We start from the raw sequence: 22,070 nt of genomic DNA, 5'->3' as shown, positions 1-22,070 counted from the left end.
TGGATATTTCACGCAGAATATACCCAGTTAACGTGTTCAAGATTTAAAAGATTATATATTACTGTGCACAGAAAAGGCTGGTAAGTGATTTGAATTAGTCTGTGCTAATGCAGATGTGTTTTTGAACATGGCAGTATGTGTAAAACACATAATACATGCCATTACACAAGTCTTTGAATCCTAAAATTTAATTGACTTAACAGCATTCAGTTAAAGAGTGCTTAATTTCGTTAGTATTTATGTACATTTTAAGATAACAATATTCCATATCATCCAGTTATGTCAGACAGAACAACAGTGTGCTAAAACACCTCGCCGTACCTTCACACTCAGAGCGTCCATTGGGGAAAACTCCAGTGGCAGAAAGATACACCAGCAGGACACTATTGGCTGGCAGCTCCTAGCAATAAAAGAATCAGTGAAAGAAAAGAAAACTTTCAATGACTAGAACAGATAAATGAATCTATTAAATTGGCTAATTAAATCAGAATACTCACAATACTACAAATGGTAAAGCAGTGTCATAGCAAGCTAAATTATTAAGTTCAGTGGCACGCTAAGTGCTGCACAGCCAGAGCATCTCAGTACACTTAAGACTAATAAAACAATTCAGAATATAACATTTAAACATTCTTAGACTGTGTACATATTTGCGCGCACACACACACACACACACACACACACACACACACACACACACACACACAGCTAATAGCAGGAACTGGTTAAAGAAGCACATGGAAATGCCTTATTTGTCATCATTTATCTAAACAAAACATGAAGCAAGATGGAAAACAGCCTTAAAATAGGGGTGTCTGAGAGTTAAAAATGAACTGCTCCGTAGCAAAAGCGTGCGAGGATCTGAGTCGTGTGTGTGGGTTTTCCTCACACTCTCGAGGTGCTACGCTACAGCAGAGCAGATAGTAACACGCTAACACCCCTGTAGCATGCCATGCTGCAACTCACACTCACACATGAGGTGTCACTCCAGACAACAGAACAGAAACTAGTGCATAGGATAGACAATAACCATAATGCAATTATGCAGGAAATGCCTGAAAAATTCCCTTGAGATCCAGAGCCGTTAAAGGCCCAATAAAAGCATATGACGACTGACGAGCCATGTTAATGTGTTTCCTATTGAAACAGGTTTAGGTGAGGAATAATAAAGGGTTCCTCCTTTTTTAAAGTTTTTGCTGAAAAAAAGACATTATGCAGATTTTAAATATGTACACTACTGTTCAAAAGTTTTGGGTCAATAAGTTTGTTAATGTTTTAGAAATAAGTCTCTTATGCTTACTAAGACTCCACCTATTTATTTTCAAGATAGAGAAAAACTGTAATATTATTACAATTGAATTTAATATAACTGCTGTCTATTTTTATATATTTTAAAGTGTAATTTATGTGATGAAAAGCTGTGTCATATAATCAGTGTCACATGATCCTTCAGAAATCATTTGAATATGTTGATTTGATGCTCAAGAAACATTTCCTATTATCAACAATTATTATAAACAAATAATTTGAGGAAAAATCATACTTTTTTTCAGGATTCCTTAATAAATAACAAATTCAAATAAACACCATTTATTTGAGATGTAATTTCTTGAAACCATGTTAAAGGTGTCTCCTTTCTGAATAAAACATGATTTCTTAAAAAAAAAAAAATTACTGACAACTTTTGAACGGTAGTTTATATTTGCTTTAAGTACAAATTGTAATTTAAGAGTCTACTGGCATAGCATATATCACATTTGATAGCTTAATCACTATATGTGAAATGTCACTGCTACAAGGTCTCTACGCACATATAGAGTCAAAACAGGACGGAAATGACAGGATGGATTGACAATTAATTGACAGGTGCAAAAAACTGCAATGACATCAGACAAACCTTGAAGGAGGCAGACAGGAAAGTGAAGAGCTGGCTGAAGGTTGGTTTGTAGAGTAGATATTTATGAGGGTTCTCTCTTTTGGCAGGCTTTTCATTGGGCTCCTATAATGAGAGAGATAAACGAGTGAGAGAGGAATAGAGAGACACCGAGAGCAGGTGGAGTGAGATAGAACAGTAAGAGAGATCCTGAAAAAGGTGAAGTACTGAAATAGCGAGGGAGGAAGGGTGAAAATACTCAGAAACACTCAACATAGAGAGTGACAGGGAGAGTGTAAGAGTCTTCTCTTACAAGTGTCCCTGGTTTGGAGCTTTGTGTGGCCAGGTTCACTGGTTCCCTCTCAAGCGCTTGAAGCATACGAAACATATCGATGGTCAGCTCGCTAAACTTCACCTGCAAACCAGATGAAATCCAACCATTGCAAAAACCAGAGTTGTAACCTACACAACAAGTTTGAAGTGTCTAATCATTTACATAAGAAAGCACCACTTGAATTTGACATGTTATATAACTTGCTCAGGTGTTTTGCTGTACTGTACTCCCACCTGACTGTTACAGTTGCCAATGATGAGTGCATCTGCCAAGGTGAGCTGGCCAACCACCATGCCCTGTTCAAGAGGGGGCACACCCCCCTCCTGCAGCCGATTGGATATGACCACCATGGCGTTGTCATCATTTACGATCATAAGAGGATCTGCCTGTGTAGGTAGAAAAATAGTAGATGAAAAAGGCACAACGGTAAAGGAAATATCAATATTTGTCAAACAGTCTTACAGAGTGGACTACATCTGCCCTTTGTAACAGTAAGTCGTGTAAGAAGAGGTATTTATAACATCTGAGTTATTGGGCTTTTTAAAGTGCACAACATTGATACATTTCTACTTTGAATAAAAATTAAACTGATTTACTAATTACTATACACTACTTTTCGGTAAGTTTATAAAATAAAATAAAAATGAACATTGATAATAATAATTACATTTAAAATATAAAGTAGAAAACAGGTTATTTTAATGATGGTTATTAAAAACTGTAATGATTTTTATTTATTTATTTTTAATTGTTGTTGCGACTGTATTTGATCAAATTTACTGCCCCCAAACTTTTGACTGGTAGTGGTCTTACTGTGAATGATTTGGTGTATATTATTCCAGATAAAAAACTGCTTCATATTCTTTCTCCAAGATCATAATTTGCTCAATCTCTGACAAACTTTGCTTTTCTGTTGACATACAAAATATTTTTTATATCATGAAAGGGGGTTGTGAATCGCATTTCATGGTAATTTTAATAGTGCAATTGAGTGGTGCAGGTATGACATCACTTTGTATGCCAAATCGCGGAAATGAGTTAGCACTTCCGGTTCTATCATCCCGAAGTCAATGGTTTTTTTTAATGGGATTTTGGTTAAATGGTGGAAATACGGTCTGTGGTGAACACCAGCTCAAGACACTTTCACGTTTTATTCTGCCAATTTTTTTAAGCTGTTACGTGTCATGAAAAAGGCGGTAGCTAAAAAGTGGCTAAATGGGACTTCAGAGGTTGTCGGGGACATTAAAATGTCCTCACGCCGAACAGGAAAGCTCAGTCCGCTTTTACAGCCTGCTGCTTATAATTGTGCTCTTATAAACTATTCTAATGTTCTGAGAAAATGTTTTTACATAAAAACTAAAAGAGTTGTCAGAAGCTTAGTGATGGTGACGTTGAATTCGTGGGACCGTGGTGTAGTTAGTTTATACCCTACCTTCAGCTTTTTACTCCTGGCGACTGCATTTAGAAATTAAAATTCATAAAAGTTGTGTTCATCTGTGAAAATGTCTCTTGATGGACAAAACGAGTAAGTATTATACAATTTTGTTGATCACTGAGCTTGTTTTTACGATAATCCAAAAGCCTATGGAAAAATCCTATTGAGTTTTTGTCGAGAGAACCAGAGTGATGCTAACTGGAGGTTGGCCTACAAAGTGACGTCATACCTGCACCACTCTATACTCATGACACTTTATGCACATTATAGACTTCTTTCAAAAAAATCTTACCTCCACAAAAGCAGCAACTTCTTGCAGCACCAGGTTCCACTCTAACTGGTCCTCTGTGTTGAAGCGCTGGGTGTAGTCCTCAATCTCCTCAGAAAGCTCCTGCAAAAAAAGACACCACAGATGGTCTCAGAAACACTGATATAGACCATACTGGGTTTTCTTCTCATGAACAGTGAATTGTTGTCAGTATATTAATTAGTACCTTGCAAAAAACAAATATAAAATACAAAAATCCATTCATTTCTATAAATATGTGTATATGAGTAATGGCTGACAGTGTGCAATTTTACAGTGCCAAAATGAATGAGGTGTGAATTTTGTCTTAATTCCAGCAGCATAAATAACTAACAGACTGTCCATGCTGACTGATCCTTTGGCAAGAACCTCTGTTCGACTGAATATCTATAGTGAGCCATGGACTAAAAATCCATTTGGTCTGCCGTCCATGACTTACCTTGACTAGCACTTTAACCAGGTCCATCTTGTTGAGCAACAGACAAACAACGATAAACCGAGCGTAATACCTCAGCTTTTTTACAACCAGCTCAGGCCTGTGCAAAAGAGAAGGGACAAGATTAATGAACTGAAGAGAAGACCATAAAAGACAGAAATGTGGGATATTTACTGCTTACTTGCTCATAAGTCTATTACTTTAAAGAACTTTCCAGAACATAGAAAATAAAAATCAAGAAAAGGGCATCAAGGGCATCAACTTTGCCCATCACAGTTCATTGTAGCATCTTTTCACCTGTCTTCTTTGTTGACTTGGTGGTAATAAGATCGCTGGCGAATGGCCGAATAGAAAGAAAAGGCTTCATTTAGGTAGCTTGTTTCTGAAGTGCGGAGGCTAAAGAAGACAAAATAAAAAAAATGATGTGTAAACAATTCTTGAAGTACACTGTTTGAAACCAGATGAATAAATATCTGTGTTAAAAGGCTCCTTACTAGTAATGGTAGTACAGCTGCCCAATTTTTGAGGCCACTTCACCTATCTGCCACCTCTTGAGACCATACCGGTTGTCCAGGACTTGTCTATTCTCCAGTAACATAAACCCAAATCAGAAGAATCAAGAATCATCTGTCATTAATGCTGACATCATAGTGCAGAGGAACTATCAGAGGGAGGTTTGATCATGAATGTTAAATCTTCAGTCTTTTGTAGTTCTAAACCTACCGGTTTTATTTTTGAGATTTTGGTTAAAAAACCAGTCCTTTCTGTTTCAAAAATAGATCTAGGGCTGACCTGTGCTGCTGCTGAAACTTCCACAGCTTGGTGTATACGTCAAATGTTCGGCCAAAATAGGACTGCCACTGCTTGTGTCCATATTGAGGCAGATCCCTGCAGGAGTGCGAGAGAACAAACAAGAGAAACACAGCCAAATTTACATTCTCCTCATTTATAGATAGTCAAACGTCCATTTAACAGGCTTTAACAGACAGAATAAAAATAAACTATTTATCTAAGTGCTTGTGTTTACATAATCAGTATTTGGAGCTGACAGGTGTAAAACTATTTACAGTTGATTGTAAAGAAAGTGACGAGGTGTAGTAAATGATAGGAAAAGTTCGACATACGTTTTTTTGAGTTATGACAGTTGATAATTATGAGGTCAAAAAAGACATGCATTCATGTATCATTCACATAAAATCAACATGAATTTCAAAAATAGAATTTCTTTTCATTTCAACTTCACAGAAGTGTCTCAAATAAAGACAATATGAAAAAGGAACTGATATCGAAGATATAGTTGTGATAGATAACCATTATGACAATTAAATGACAAATGGCAATTCATTTGATAAAAAGTTATTTGGCAAACAAGTCAAATAGAGACTTCCACAATTAGAGACAATAGTCTTTTGCGAACACAAAATAAAATATTTTTAAGAATGTTAGTAACCAAACAGTTTTGGTGACCATTGTATTCCATTGTATAGACAACAACAAAAAGAATGCTGGGACATTTATTGAAATATCTGGGGTTTTCCCTTTCTTCCATAGATGACAAATTACTATATTAACAGACTTGCAATGGGAATTGCTTTTTACATATGATCAAGGTACTGTGACTCATTGTTTTAATCACTAGTTTCTTTTAAAATAATAAATCAAGGTTGTATTAAACCCAAACCTACGACCTTGATACCCACATATCATTATATAAGGCATTTCTGCCCCTCTGCCTTGACACTCCAATTGCGAGATATCATTTTGGACAACAGCAGATGAGCCTTCCAAATATACAAGTGGTCATGGTTGTCATGCACTTAATTAACATCATCATGAAAATGATGAGAGGACATTGGTGGAGGGGGAGAGCAAAAGCAGAGCTATCAGAGAGTCAGAAAGTGTGAGTGGGTGAGAGTTTGGGCAGGGCTGTGGTGAGTCATAGTGCCGATGATGTGAAGGAATTTGACGAGCTATGGCAATCAACTTGAGAAGTAGGCTAGCACTTTTGCCTCTATTCGCGCTTTCTCTCTTTATTCCCTTCTCGTCCTTTTCCCCCTAAACCTTCCAAAACCACCTCTAGGCCCTATTGTTATCATCAAAGGGTTGCTATGACAACAGAAGCAGGGACTGGGGAAAGAAGGGAGGTTGCGAATGCAGCAGGTAAATTCAAAAGCCCTCATTTACACATGCTCACACATTATAACAGTAGATGATGCATCATTTATAATGAACCTGTAACGGGTCATTCTGGGAAAGGCAGGGGGACAAAAACGAATGTCAAAAAATAAAATATGTCCAGGCATAACCTTGAGTTACACATACACAACAAGCACACACACACATCATGCAAATCAACACCAGCGCACGGACACGCCTCCTTTCATTCATGCAGATTCAATGAAACCCAGCACTGTATTTTGTTCCACAGCTTTCATTCATAACATGCATTCACACATGCTGTAAGGTTATAGAGATGGGTTTTTGAGATTTACGGTTCACCCCGTTGCCCCTGTGGGCTGCGAGAGACAAGGTCAGGAAGGAGATAGGAGCAGTCATTAGGCAGGGCTTTAATTTCACTACATGCACCATTAATTTCCCATCCACTCTGGCAGCATTAATACCCACAAGACAGATTCACTGGGAGAGCACAGCCAGGGATAGACCTGTAAATTAGGGAAGGAGGAGAAAGGAGGGAGATAGGATGGTGTATGTGTGCAGATGGGGTCAGATGTGGTGGAGTTGAGTAACAGAGCAATATTACATCTGTATGGTATGACTAAGGCCTCTGGTACTCCATGCATTACATGTATAAGTGAGATATTATAATAAGTGAGATATTTCAAGACATTATTTATAATTTTGATGATTATGGCTTACAGCTTATGAAAACCCCAAATTCAAAATTAGAATATTGTGAAAAGGTTTTCATAGCTGTAAGCCATAAATAAAGGCTTGAAATATCTTACTTTGCATGTAATGAGTCTATATAATATATTAGTTTCACCTTTTAAGTTGAATTACTGAAATAAATGAAATTTTGCACGATATTCGAATTCTTCGAGTTTTACCTGTAACTGTCCTTTAGTGTTGGTAGACTTTTTGTTTGTTTAAACTAACATTTTGGGAGTGTCAATTCCAGAATATATTCCAGAATAATGGCATAATCAAAACACTGGAGTACCAGAGGCCTTAGTCATACCATACAGATGTAATATTGCTGTTACTCAACTCCACCACATCTGACCCCATCTGCACACATACACCATCCTATCTCCCTCCTTTCTCCTCCTCCCCTAATTTACAGGTCTATCCCTGGCTGTGCTCTCCCAGTGAATCTGTCTTGTGGGTATTAATGCTGCATGTAATTAACTTTTCATGCAATGAGTCTATATAATTTATTAGTTTCACATTTTAAGTTGAATTACTGAAATAAATGAACTTTTGCAAGATATTCTAATATTTCGAGTTTCACCTGGTATTTATATTTAAGACATTATTTATTTATTTTATGAAAATATATATATTTAAAATATTTAAATATAAATATTTATAAAAAATAAATATGTTTATGAAAATGTAATACACTATAGCTACACTATATGGACAAAAGTATTGGGACCCTATAATATTTGAATTCAGGTGTTTCAATCAGACTTTCTATTGCCACAGGCGTATAAAATCAAGCACCTAGGCATGCAGTCTGCATTTTCTTACATTCGCACTTAAGCCGGTGACACACGTAAGGCCGATTATGAAAGTAGTTTGATACTTACGACAGATCATGCCCAAACGTGCTGAGTCAGAGACAATTGCGTGCAATCGGTGTTCACACTCAGTGTTTAAAATCTGCTGCAGTTGTTAGAAACAGTCGGTGTTCACTGTTCAGTTCAGTCTTAATGTTTTAGCTAGTAAGTGTGTCCCCGGCATAAGAAACGCTGCCAGAAGCTGATGTCTGGTTATACATCTTGTTTGCAGCAGCTCATGACAGCAAAAGGATGTTCTACTAAGTACTAAAGACGCTTGCCATGAAGGGGTTGAAAAATTTTGAGGCAGCATAATCATTTTTAAAAAAAGCATAATCATTAAAAGTTGCAATTTTAGTTGAAATTGGGGAAACCACTTGAAACATTTATTGTGTTGTGATATTTCAATTACTTTTGTTTGATTTGTTTATTGCAAACCGCTGAAAGTCTGTAAATTTTGCCAATAAACCTGATTTGCAATGGGGGTTGAATAATTTCGATTACAACTGGGTATATACAGTGGGGAGAACAAATAGTTGATACACTGCCAATTTTGCAGGTTTTCCCACTTACAAAGCACAAAGCAGTCTGTCATTTTTATCATAGGTATTCTTCAACTGTGAGTGACAGAATCTAAAACAAAAATCCAGAAAATCACATTGTATGATTTTTAAGTAATTAATTTGCATTTTATTGCATGACATAAGTATTTGATACATCAGAAAAGCAGAACTTAATATTTGTACAGAAACCTTTGTTTGCAATTACAGAGATCATACGTTTCCTGTAGTTCTTGACCAGGTTTGCACACACTGCAGCAGGGATTTTGGCCCACTCCTCCATACAGACCTTCTCCAGATCCTTCAGGTGTCGGGGCTTTCAGCTCCCTCCAAAAATTTTCTATTGGGTTCAGGTCTGGAGACTGGCTAGGCCACTCCAGGACCTTGAGATGCTTCTTACGGAGCCACTCCTTAGTTGCCCTGGCTGTGTTTCGGGTCGTTGTCATGCTGGAAGACCCAGCCACGACCCATCTTTAATCCTCTTACTGAGGGAAGGAGGTTGTTGGCCAAGATCTCGCGATACATGGCTCCATCCATCCTCCCCTCAATACGGTGCAGTCGTCCTGTCCCTTTTGCAGAAAAGCATCCCCAAAGAATGATGTTTCCACCTCCATGCTTCACGGTTGGGATGGGTTGTACCTACAAACACGGCGAATGGAGTTTAGACCAAAAAGCTCTATTTGTGTCTCATCAGACCACATGACCTTCTCCCATTCCTCCTCTGGATCATCCATATGGTCATTGGCAAACTTCAGGCGGGCCTGGATACGCGCTGGCTTGAGCAGAGGGACCTTGCGTGCGCTGCAGGATTTTAATCCATGATGGCGTAGTGTGTTACTATGGTTTTCTTTGAGACTGTGGTCCCAGCTCTCTTAAGGTCATTGACCAGGTCCTGCCGTGTAGTTCTGGGCTGATCCCTCACCTTCCTCATGATCATTGATGCCCCACGAGGTGAGATCTTGCATGGTGCCCCAGACCGAGGGAGATGGACCATCATCTTGAACTTCTTCCATTTTATAATAATTGCGCCAACAGTTGTTGCCTTCTCACCAAGCTGCTTGCCTATTGTCCTGTAGCCCATCCCAGCCTTGTGCAGGTCTACAATTTTATCCCTGATGTCCTTACACAGCTCTCTGGTATTGGCCATTGTGGAGAGGTTGGAGTCTGTTTGATTGAGTGTTTGGACAGGTGTCTTTTATACAGGTAACAAGTTCAAACTGGTGCAGTTAATACAGGTAATGAGTGGAGAACAGGAGGGCTTCTTAAAGAAAAACAAGCAGGTCTGTGAGAGCCAGAATCCTTACTGGTTGGTAGGTGATCAAATACTTATGTCATGCAATAAAATGCAAATTAATTATTTAAAAATCATACAATGTACATACTTTGTAAGTAGGAAAACCTGCAAAATCGGCAGTGTATCAAATACTTGTTCTCCCCACTGTATACATATTAGTGCTGGGCAAAGATTAATCGCGATTAATCGCATCCAAAATAAAAGTTTGTGCTTACATAATATATGTTTGTGTACTGTGTATAATTATTTTGTATATATAAATACACACATATGCATGTATATATTTAAGAAATATTTGCATATACACTGTATTATTATTTATACACATTATATTATATATAAATATACATATTTTATATATATATATATAGAACACATTTTTCTTAAATATATTCATGCATGTCTGTGTATTTATATATACAAAATAATTATACACAGTACACACACATAACTTTTATTTTGGATGCGATTAATCTTTACCCAGCACTAATATATACACACACACACACACACACACACGTCATATTTATGTAACATTTTTGGATTTTTGAAGCAGTTTGTTACGCGCTGATGAAGAATATAAATATATGGATATAAAAATGTCAACGCCACTATAAAAGTCTCTGTATTGAGTCAAGTTTGTTTAATAAAGAGGTAAGAGATAGTGAGAGCTATCAAGTAGTGGAAGTATTAGGAAATGAGACCAATTAATAATAGCTGTTTCATTACTGAACTCTTCAGGGTGTTGCTAAGCATCAAATGCAGAATTAGGCCACTACTGGTTAGACAGCCTAATTAGTATGGAGAAACAGGGCATTGGGTGTGGCCTCATAACAAGCATCTAATCCTGTATTTGTAGACACAAACTATCATTAAGATGCATAAACATTTTCATTGGTAGTGTGAGCATCATATGAAATCATTCATGCAGATATAATAAGCAATTAAGACCTAAAATGCTACAATTCAATTAATACCAAACACTGTCCTATGAATTTACATTGATGCGCAAGAAACCTACCCCAAGAATATATGAATGTCAGAACATGTGGGCTACTCTATGAACCAACCTTCTGGACTGTAGCAGTCTCAGTCAGTTATGCAATATAAATGTAACAATCGCATCTGGTACATAAGGACAGGGCCTGGATACAGAGATAAGAGTGGAAGGAAAGGAATACAAATTTTGAAGACAAGAAGGAAAGAGAAAAAAAGAATGGGGGGGGGGGAGAAGGCTAAAATAGAGAGAGATAGAGCCCACAGCTACTGACATACTTGTCCTATAAATAGTCTTAGCTAAAAATTACTGATTAACTCAAACGCAACCTACTGGCCACTGAGAAATTGTGATAAACACGGAGTGACGTGATTCATTTTTTTTAAGGGTGTGTGTAATGCAGAGACAAACGCTGGCAGATATGAGGGGGTGGAAGAGGAGCGCTGAAGATTCATTCAGATGTAAAACTGAGATCACTTCACCCAGACACTGGAAAATATAAAGGGCTCTCAGTTCCCTACGGATGAACAGGCAAACCTCAACACATACATAAAGCACAGCACAAATGAGACACTAAAACCTGCTTATTTATAGATTAATCAACCACACCCACAAAATAGACTACATTCATACATGTCAATATACGGTTGTCCTGCTTTAGAGTGCTAAATACGGTTACATTCACACACAGTTCAGTTATAAATGAGAGTGACACCAATTTCTAAAAACAGCACTAACTTCCTTAAGGGGATAGTGAAATGAAAATGAAAATCCTGTCTTCATTTAGCTGTGGCCTTGTATTGGCCAAGTATTGGCAGTGACAAATGTTGTTTTGCAAAGTTTGCTGCTTCAGTTGTTTTGGTGTTGATTCATAGTTTCTAGATTATTGTGCACAGAGTGATCAGATGCATTTTAAATAATTGCAAAAAGTTTCACACACAAAAAAAAAACACAAAAAAAGATGGCCCTGGCACAAAATGACCAGCTAACATCATTTCACTAATCACAGCATAATCACATAGGAAATTGTGAACAAGTATTAGTCAAGAGAAATCACTCTATCATTAGGATTGGATTATAAGAGCAGGCTGGCTGATTGCTATAAAAGGAGAAACGTGCATTCAATCATTGTATTCTTGTATTAGAAATGGTTACCTACAAAAAAAGACAGCCATCATCGCTTTACATCAAAAATGGCCTCACATGCAAGGAAATTGCTGCAAAGAATATCACACTTGATAGAACCATTTACTGGATCATTAAAACTTCAAGGAGAGAGTTTCAACTGCAGTGATGAAGACTTCAAAATGTCCCTGTCAGGACTTGGGTTTGATCTTCCTTCTGTTTTCTTCCTTTGTGTTTGTTTCTGTCTTTTCCACGTGCATTTACGCACAGCTGTTTGTTTCGCAATCAGCGCATCCGCTCGATTGCGCTCACCTGTCTCCCCTTATTGCTTGATTTCTCTGCTATATTTATGCTTCCTTTCCTTTGTTCTCTCCCAGTGTGTTCTGTGCTTCTTGCTGTCCACCTGCCCGTTTTTTTCTTGTCTAGTTGTGTTACTTTCATTTGTTTTGTTTTCTTTTAATCAAAAAAAAAAATTTTGCCCAGTTGTGTTGTGGTTCCCTGTTCCTCTCCAGAATTCACTGTTCTCGGACTGCCCTCTCACTGCTGACCATTTGGACTATTAATGGTGCTGGAATTTCCTGGGTTACTGTTCGCCTCTGTGGACTGCTTTCTGCCGTGAACGCAGGTGTTTCCGATCGTGACAGGTCCCTGTTGGTTCAGTTTGCTCCTAGCCTGACTATGTCTGACATTGGTTCTCGCCTAATGATTCGGATTTGATTCCCCTGGACTCTGACCCCTGCCTGACCGACCATTCTCTTCTCTACTGTTCCGAACTAAGTAGTTTCAATAAAACGAAACTAAGCATTCTTCTGCCTTTGGATCCTCCTTCCTCAGATTGTCACACCACACACTGGCCAAACATGGACCCAGCAGAAGAATCTCCTATCCGATCAGCCATGGAACTTGGTTCCCAACCATGCTGGGCCGTCATGAGTAGGAGCCTGTTAATGCACGTTTCTCCATGGAGTCTCTCGCACCGCGAGTCGCTGAGCTTTAAGACCAGTTTGAAGAATTCACCGTCTCAACCCAGATCTCGCGTCGTCAATGTTAGCCGCCACTGATTCCACTTACGAACCTTGAGTCAACAATCATTCAACTTATGCTGGTTAGCCTAGCAACTGTCGCTCCTTTTTCATTCAATATGAAATGGTGTTTTCACTTCAGCCATGGACCTATGCAAAGGAGAGATCCAAAGTGGCATAGATCATCTCCCTGCTGTCTGGTAGGGCTCGCGACTGGGGTACAGCTTTATATGAGTCCCAGTTTTGATTTCCAACTTTTCAAAGCCAAAACTATAAATGTTTTTGATCGGTCTGTATTTGGAAAAGGAGGCTTTAGGGCTGTTGGCGGCTCTTCGACAAGGCAAGAGATTGGTGGCAGATTGTGCTATTGAATTTAGAACTCGCGCAGCCAGTTAGTGGAATCCCGAGGCGCAGTTCCTGGATGGGCTCATTAATGAAAACAAAGATTAGATGTATGCTCGTGATCCCCCCGAACATCTGGATGATCTCACTGACATTGCCATTCATCTCGATTTCAGAATGGAGTTACATCGTTGGGTTCGGGGTCAGTTTTCCAGGCATCGGGCAGAATTTACATCCCCATTTCATAAACCTAGTACTCTCCTGCCAGCGACTGTCATCATGAATGATACTTCCTTCAAGGGTTCAGCACTCATTGACTCTGGGGCGGAGGGGAATTTTTTCAAAGAAAACTGGGCCCGTGACAGGGGTCTTCCTATACATCCTCCCATCACTGCTCCCTTACTGGACGGTCACCGGCCCGGTGAATGTAGTTAGCTCCAGCAACCACCGTGAGGAGCTAGAGATTTATTTTTATTTATTTAACAAAGTCTCCTGTAGCTCCCTTAGCCATCCCTGGCATTCCCTACATGGTCCCCTCATTAACTGGGCAGATAAGTCTATTTCTAAAGCCCCTTTCACACAGAGATTCCAGAAAATACACGGATAATGTGTCCTGGGATGTGTCACAGGATCGTTTGATTTTGGTTCATTCACACTGCCAGTGATTTTCTGGGATCTGTGAGTGCGTTCACAAACATCCCGGTAAGATCCCGTAAAGACACGTGACGTCAGGATGAGACGTGTAATGTACGCGTCGAAAACATGTACACTAACGCATCATGTACTGTTCCACAAAGCTGGCGAGCGATCTCAGCTCCACGGATACTAAGGAGCTCCCTGGTCTCTGCTTCATTCCAGTTTGCAGACATTTTTTCATTCTTTCTTTGTTGATGACGAACACAAACTTTCTTCTAAGAGCAACATAGTCGTGCGATAGCACGTGCGTCATCACTACAACACACCCCTTACGGCATTGATCCTGGCTTTTGTTCACACAGGGCGCGTTCCGGGACTGATCCGGCAATGTTACTTGGTCCCCAACCCGGGATCGATCCCGTCAATGTTACTAGGCCCCCAACCCGGGATCGATCCCGGCATCAATCCCGGGACGTGTTTGCGTTCACACAGAAGGCACTCTGGCAATTTCGCGGCAATTTCCCGGGATCAACGCACTGTGTGAAAGGGGCTTAATTGAGTCCTTACTATCATACTGTCTAGTTTCTGTGGCAACTTTTTTTTTCGCCCCTTCTTTGTTTCAGGTGGAGGAGATCCTTGTCCCAGGTTCCTGTCATGCATCACGATCTATGGGCGGTCTTTAGAGTGTGTCCCAAGATGCATCTCTTCCTCCACTTCGGCCATATGACTGTGGCATCGATCTCCTCCCAAGCACCAAGCACTTCAAGTCTTTTCTCCTTGTCAGCTCCTGAGCGGGCGGCCATGGAGTCTTCCGGAATCATATGTCCCTCCTAGCTCCAGCAGGTATGGGATTCTTCTTTGTGAAGAAGGATGGCTCTATGCGTTCCTGTATAGATTATCTGGGGCTGAATGACAAAACTGTTAAGTACGGGTACACCCTGCCTCTTATTGTGAAGAATCTCGCCCCCTGCAAAAGTTCGAAGGCTGATTTTTCACAATGTTGGATCTGCAAAACACCATCGTGTTCTGATTGAGGGGGATGAGTGGAAGATGGCCTTTAACACTCCCACGTGGCACTTTGAATATTTGTATTTTTTTAATTTGGCCTGTCCAATGTCCCAGCTGTCTTCCAAGAACTCGTCAATGACATGCTGAGAGATATGATAAATAAAATTTGGTTTTGTGCACCAAGATGATATTTTAATATTCTCTTCTTTCTTCGAGGTGCACATCAGAGGTGTTTTCCAGCGGCTGCTGGAGAATCAGTCGTCTGTCAAGGCGGACAATTGTACTTTCCATGCCCATTCAGTCTCGTTCTTGAGTTCTGTCATTTTAGTGGAGGGGATTCGCATGGACCCTGCGATGATGAGGACCGTCTTTATCTGGCCGGTGCCTGACTCCAGTAAGAGTTTACAACAGTTTAGGGCTGAACGATATTCGATTTTAACATCGACATCGCGATGTGCGAGTGAGCGATAGTCACATCGTCGGAACATGCGATGTGAAGGGTAGTAGCACAGTACAGTAGCACCAGCGGGAGATATTAAATGCGCTTCATGAGGCACGCGCGCGGTCTCTTGCTCTCTCTGCGCGGTTTGGAGCACAGTCTCTGTCTCGCGGGCGCGCTCGCTCTAGATTCCGGAGATTTGAACTAATTCGCGGGCATCAGCCGCTATCAATATGCGGGAGACTCCCGGAACTTCCGGGATGTCTGTATTTCTATACTGAAATAATATCGGCATTAGAATTATTTATTTTTCATTAGGCTATTTTTTTGGTGCTCCCTCAGCTCTTGACGGGAGCGGCGACGCTGACAGGTGGTATGGTGTAAAGCTGCTGTTTAAATGTGTTCGGATTTTCTGTTTACAGAAAAATGTTGTCTAATCTGTTTAGAAGATTTAATACAAAATATAGGCTATTAAAGTTTTATATCATTTTGTTTATTTCATATGATTATGATGACCAACATCAACAGTTTTACTTTGGCACTTTGGCTAAGAAAAGTTGACTTAAAAGAATGTGAACCAAAATGCTTAAGTTGTTTTATAAAAAATATATTTATTTTAAGTTATATTGTTGTAAACCAATCAGGGGGTTGGTGTAAAGCTGCTGTTTTATTTAAAAATGTGTTCTGCTTTTGTGTTTACAGAAATGTTCTAATTTTGGAATAAAATATTAAGTGACCCTTTTTGTCACTTGTAATGAAGCTTGCTTATTAGTGAAATTATTAATATCATGGAATGGCAATTATTGTCTTTAGCCTGGAGTTATGGCTCTCAATATCGCAATATATATCGTTGGGGAAAAAAATATCGCAATGTAATTTTTTTCCAATATCGTGCAGCCCTACAACAGTTCCTGCGTTTCGCCAATTTCTATCAGTGATTCAATAGGAACTTAGGTCAGGCGGCAGCCCCTCTGACTGCCTTGACCTCCACCAAGGTTAAATTTACCTGGACTGTGGTGGCTCAGAGTGCTTTTGATGAACTCAAATGCAGGATTATTTCTGCTTCAATCCTTGTTACACCTGACTCCGCTTGGCAGTTTGTGGGGGAGGTTGATGCATCAGAGGTAGGTGTTGGAGCGGTTATCTCTAAAATATCCCCTCAAGATAATAAATTACATCTGTGTGCTTATTTCTCAAACCGTTTGTCTCCCGCAGAGCGAAATTATGACATCGTCAATCGAGAGCAGCTGGTAGTACAACTGGCTCTGGGGGAGTGGTGTCACTGGTTGGAGGGAATGGCCATTCCTTTCATGGTGTGGAACGACCACAGGAACTTTGAGTACATTCGTTCGGCTAAATGGCTGAATGCCAGACAGGCTCATTGGGCATTGATTTTTGGGCGCTTCGACTTTGTGTTATCTTACAGACCAGGCTCCCAGAATGTTAAGCCTGATGCATTGTCGCGGTGATTCGCTACCTTGGTTGACATGCCTCCTCCTGACACCACTTTGCCTCAGGGCCGTAGTGGGGGCAGTCACTTGGGTAATTGAAGCTTGCGTCAAACAAGCTCAGGCTGGAGTCGAAGTGCCCCAGGGATACCTGGCGGGTCTGCTTTTTGTTCCTGACTCGGTTCCACGCCGCCGTTCTCCAGTAGGGTCATTCTTTCAGACTCATGTGCCACCTGGGAGTGAGAAGGTTGCTAGCTGCCATTCGCCAGCGGTTTTGGAGCCCCACCTTGGCAGAGGACATCCGTCAGTTTGTGGGTGCTTGCTCGGTCTGTGCTCGAGGTTGTGAAATTTTGTGATGATCCTGTGTATTTTCCAGCTTGATGGAGAACCATGTCACAAGGCAAGAGTGATAATGAAGTGGCTTGGAGATCATTACATTGAAATTTTGTATTCGTGGCCCGGCAACTCCCCAGATCTTAATTCCGTAGATAACCTGTGATCCATCCTTAAAAGGCAAGTGGACTAGCATAAATTGTGATAAACTCCAAAGCACTAACAAGGCAAGAATGGATCACCATTAATCAGGATTTGGACCAGAAGCTGATATCCAGCATGCCCGATTAATTGCAGAGTAAATATTGACTCTTTGCATATATTGAATGTTTTTGCCAATAAAAGCTTTTAAAAGGTATGAAATGCTTATTGCTTTCCAGTATACCATAGAAACGTGAAATAATAGTTATACTGAAGCAGCAAACTTAAAACACTGTACTCACTCTCATGTTGAAAGTCTGTGGTTAAAAAAACATGTACTCTCAAAAAAAAAAGAAACATCTTCTTTGTATTCCTCATTAGAAATAAAGTAAGTTACACTTTAATGTAAGGTGTCATTGTAACAGTGTAATTATTTATTTAGGTACTGAGTAATATTAATTAACAACATGCACTTACTAAAGGGTTAGGGTATGTAATGAGGGTTAGTTGCATGTAATTATGCATAATTTACTGTCTTCTAACAGTGGAGTTCCCATCAGTTTTGTTGTCTGAGTATAACCCAAGCGATGTGCTCAATGCTGTCATAAATTTAAAAATCATTTGAAGCTACTGTCGGTTAAAAAAGATTTGGCCATCTCGACAAGACTTGGTTATTAAATAACGTTGTCTCAACTGTGATAAGACATTCCAGTGTTATGTAAGTCACTATATTTGATACTTACATTAGTCAGTGTCACTATATGGTTAAAGGGGTGATTCATGGCTATTACGAGAATAGAAAATTAGCTTTACTTCAGTATTCCATTCACTCCTAAACTGTAGTACAAATATAATTACAGAGCTATAGATCATACTCAAAAACTGGTGAATAAATGAACAAACGGACAAACAAAAGAACAAATAAAAATGAACAAGAAAAAGAAATTAAGCGAAATTAATTGAACGGAAGGATGAAAACAACAGAAAAAAATAAATGAACAATGCATGAGCAAAAGAATAAACAAAAGCAAGAACAAACAAATGAAAGGTATAAAAAGAGGAAAAAAAATGAGAAGGAAAAAATTAAAACAAAAACAAGACAAACAACAAACAAACAAACTAAAAATGAAATCAAAAGATATAAAAAAGCCAAAAAAAGCAAGCGAAAGGAAGAAAGAAAGATTGCGCTGAAAGTAAGTTTACAAAAGGTCACTGCATGATTTGACCCAGACAGCAATCTGGAAGGCAAACAAAACCACAAATAAACAGTAAAATGCTCAGACACAGAGAAGAGACTGACCTTAAGCCGTTGAAAAGCTGTTTGGACTTGTCCAGGAGATAACAGAAGTCAGTGACAGTTTTCCTCTCACAGAGAGGGATGTCATCCTCTGCCCCCACCCCTGTCATGGCAGCTGCTGTAAACAAAACAAACAAACCAAAATAGTGAATTCAACACAGGCTGTCGGCAGAGTTATGCCAAATCGAGTCGTTAGTGCAACCACGTCATTCAAGCAGCCATCAGTGGTGAGGTAAGTTTTATGAATCACAGTTAAACGAGTACCTTTCTGAACTGACATACTGTGGGTATAAGGATCTGCATCTGTGACGTGGGCAGATGTTGAATCAGCTTTGACGAAAACTGACTAATTCCACCTCCAAACCAACTGATACGCTCTGACGAATTAGCATTTTAGTTGGAACAAAAGTTTCACAGAGGAAATTTAAATAATCAATTTATACATCTATGAACTTCATGGGGATGAATAAAACAAGATACATTCAGCTAGAAGTTACTTTTTATTTTTTAAACGTAAAGTGAAACTATACTTTATCTGCTTCAAGAACAGTCATTATTACATCGCTAATGAAAAAAATGTCATGTAGCTTTTAGGTTGTTTTTACAAATAAAATCATCAGAGCTGCGCTGACAACACGTTTCTGTGCGAGTGTGTCCGTACTGTATTTGTGTGCGTTTAAGCGGGAGAAAGAAAGTGTGTGCTTTGCTTTCCATATAATAAAACGCAATATTTGGCAAAAAACATGGAAATAATTTGGCGTTTTTAACCTGTTGTTTACTATATCTATTTGCTTGGTCAGTGTCATTGTGGGTTTTGGTTCTTCTGCTGTTGTAATCTGTAAAGACCTTAAATAACTGAAATCATTTGGCAAAGTGAAATGGAACTGAAATGCAGTCAAGACCTGCCTGGAAATACTTTAGCCGTGGGTTTACCTGAAAATAATTGGACACCTTGGAACCTTCATCAACCAATCAGATTCAAGTACAATCTGTGCCTTTCAGCGTGACCACCAAACCAATGGTGTTATAGCACATTTTTGCGCATGCATGTGAAAAGGATGATGTTTTGTGTGAATATTGGAACACGGGTGAAGTACAAATCCTAGTTTACATAATAGATAATGGTTTTGAATCCAAATACATCGCGAATATGTTTCTGTTTCGCTTTAAATTTATTTGTTTTGGCTTGACGTTTTAGCTACTATATTTTCATGCTGTGCTGAATACTGTTAAATTGAAAGGATTTGTTGTTGAGTGAGGGGAATTAAAATAGCCAATTTTTAGAAATGTTTATGTTTGTAAAATATTTCGCTTTATTTAACATTATTTCTGAATATAATAATAAAATGTGACAAAAGGCCTGTTCACACCAAGGACTATAACTATAAAGATAATGATAAATATAGTTCTAAAAATCGTTTACATCACAGTTATAATGATAACGGCACAGAGAAACAATATCGTTAGATCACTTTCAGACCGATTTTATCCAGCTAATGAACGATAAGAACATTGACAGCCAATCAGAATCCATACTGCTGTAACGAGCTTGAGCATTTAAAGCGGCACACAAGAACACGCTTAGAATAAACAGAACGATATCGTGAATGGGGCTTTAAACGTGACTTATCTGTTTTTTTTTTCTCTGTCAAAAAAAAATGCATTCCTAGTCGTGGAGATGCTTTTTTTCGCTGTGGGGGCAAAAAAAAATTTATGGACACCAATACTGTCACCATACTGTTCACAGCTGCTCATAAAGCCTCAGGAGCTGAAACCCGATTATGGTGAGGAACGTTAAAGCTTTGACACGCTTTAAAGCAGGGCTATGCAGTTTCGGGAATTTCTTCGCTGTATTCTCACTTTTTGCTCGCAGGTTTCTCTATAGAGCTCCCCCTACAGCTTCGGAATAGATATTTGACAACACTGTCGAAAAACTGGTTGGCGACTCTCAGATACCAGAGGCTAGTAGATCAACGACATCAAAGCAGATGGGACATTCTTTAAAACGTCTTCTTCATTCGGGTTCGAACAGCGTGAATGGAGCGCAATAATGACATAATTTTAGCTGATTTTTTTGCCGAAAAGCAATTTGTTACATCGCAAGACCTGATATCACGCGATACTCCCTGACGCTGCGGCCCGCCAGCCCAAAGTTGCTAGGGTGGTTTTTCAGCTCACAGGCGATAGGGGGGTGCGAGACGACCACTATTCAACACAAAAAAATATATATAACCATTCCAATGACTCCAAAGCTGTTCAGTTAAAGGAACACTCCGACTTTTTGGGACTTTAGCCTATTCAACTTATCTCCCAGAGTTAGATAAGTCCATACATACCTTTTTCATCTCCGTGCGTGCTATAAGTCTGTTTGACGCACCCACCGCTAGCCTAGCTTAGCACAAAGACTGGATGTAAATGGTTGCAGCTAGCATACTAATCCAAATAAGTGACACAATAACGCAAACATTTTCCTATTTACATGTTGTGATTTGTATAGTCACAGAGTGTACAAAAAACAAAGTCACATGAGACACAGACATATTTTAACCGTATAAATACTGGGAACTATATTCCCTGAAGTTATCTATATTCCCTGAAGGCGAAGCACTGCTACTTGGGCGGAGTGATAACCGCAGCACCTGAGACGCGCCGTGGTGAGGAGCAGAGAGTTCGTTCAGAGCGCGTCTCAGGTGCTGCGGTTATCACTCCGCCCAAGTAGCAGTGCTTCGCCTTCAGATAATATAGTTCCCAGTATTTATACGGTTAAAATATGTCTGTCTCATGTGACTTTGTTTTTTGTACACTCTGTGACTATACAAATCACAACATGTAAATAGGAAAATGTTTGTGTTATTTTGTCACTTATTTGGATTAGTATGCTAGCTGCAACCATTTACATCCAGTCTTTGTGCTAAGCTAGGCTAGCGGTGGGTGCGTCAAACAGACTTATAGCACGCACGGAGATGAAAAAGGTATGTATGGACTTATCTAACTCTGGGGGATAAGTTGAATAGGCTAAAGTCCCAAAAAGTCGGAGTGTTCCTTTAAGGTAAAAAACCTGCATAGTTCACCTTTAAAGAGACAGGAACTTAAACAGAGTGTTTCAGGCAGAGGGTGAAAAGACGTGCTGCAGCAATTAAAAGTATGAGGAAAAAATTGCTTTTGAAATATCATGCCCAGTTTCACAGACAGGGCTTAAGTATTTAGTCTCAGACTAAAACGAATGTTTGACTGTCTTCAAAGTAACTTGCACTGACATATTTAAAAAAACATGTTAGCGCCATTGTTTGTTTCAAGATG

At 39.4% G+C, this 22,070-nt stretch overlaps 1 protein-coding gene across 3 annotated transcripts in view; it reads right to left on the bottom strand.

The window, feature by feature from the left end:
* The window catches only part of scai (suppressor of cancer cell invasion), a 33,336-nt gene that overhangs the window by 4,203 nt on the left and 7,063 nt on the right, over positions 1-22,070 (bottom strand). For 2 of the 3 annotated variants that reach the window (XM_079608551.1, XM_079608552.1), the window contains exons 2-11: positions 18,774-18,888; positions 5,178-5,273; positions 4,880-4,966; positions 4,683-4,781; positions 4,389-4,485; positions 3,935-4,033; positions 2,441-2,593; positions 2,187-2,288; positions 1,898-1,999; positions 322-400 (exon numbers count right to left, since the gene is read on the bottom strand). In XM_079608551.1, coding sequence (XP_079464677.1) covers positions 322-400; positions 1,898-1,999; positions 2,187-2,288; positions 2,441-2,593; positions 3,935-4,033; positions 4,389-4,485; positions 4,683-4,781; positions 4,880-4,966; positions 5,178-5,273; positions 18,774-18,880 — 1,021 coding nt within the window. In that variant the 5' untranslated portion in view covers positions 18,881-18,888. The remainder of the gene's footprint in view (positions 1-321; positions 401-1,897; positions 2,000-2,186; positions 2,289-2,440; positions 2,594-3,934; positions 4,034-4,388; positions 4,486-4,682; positions 4,782-4,879; positions 4,967-5,177; positions 5,274-18,773; positions 18,889-22,070) is intronic. The other variant, XM_079608553.1, reaches the window with a different exon arrangement.

The sequence above is a fragment of the Phoxinus phoxinus genome (assembly GCF_949152265.1).
Source record: "Phoxinus phoxinus genome assembly, chromosome: 3".
NCBI lineage: Eukaryota > Metazoa > Chordata > Actinopteri > Cypriniformes > Leuciscidae > Phoxinus > Phoxinus phoxinus.
The sequence above is the reverse complement of the archived record's forward strand: the minus strand, read 5'-3'. Positions and strand labels throughout refer to the sequence as shown.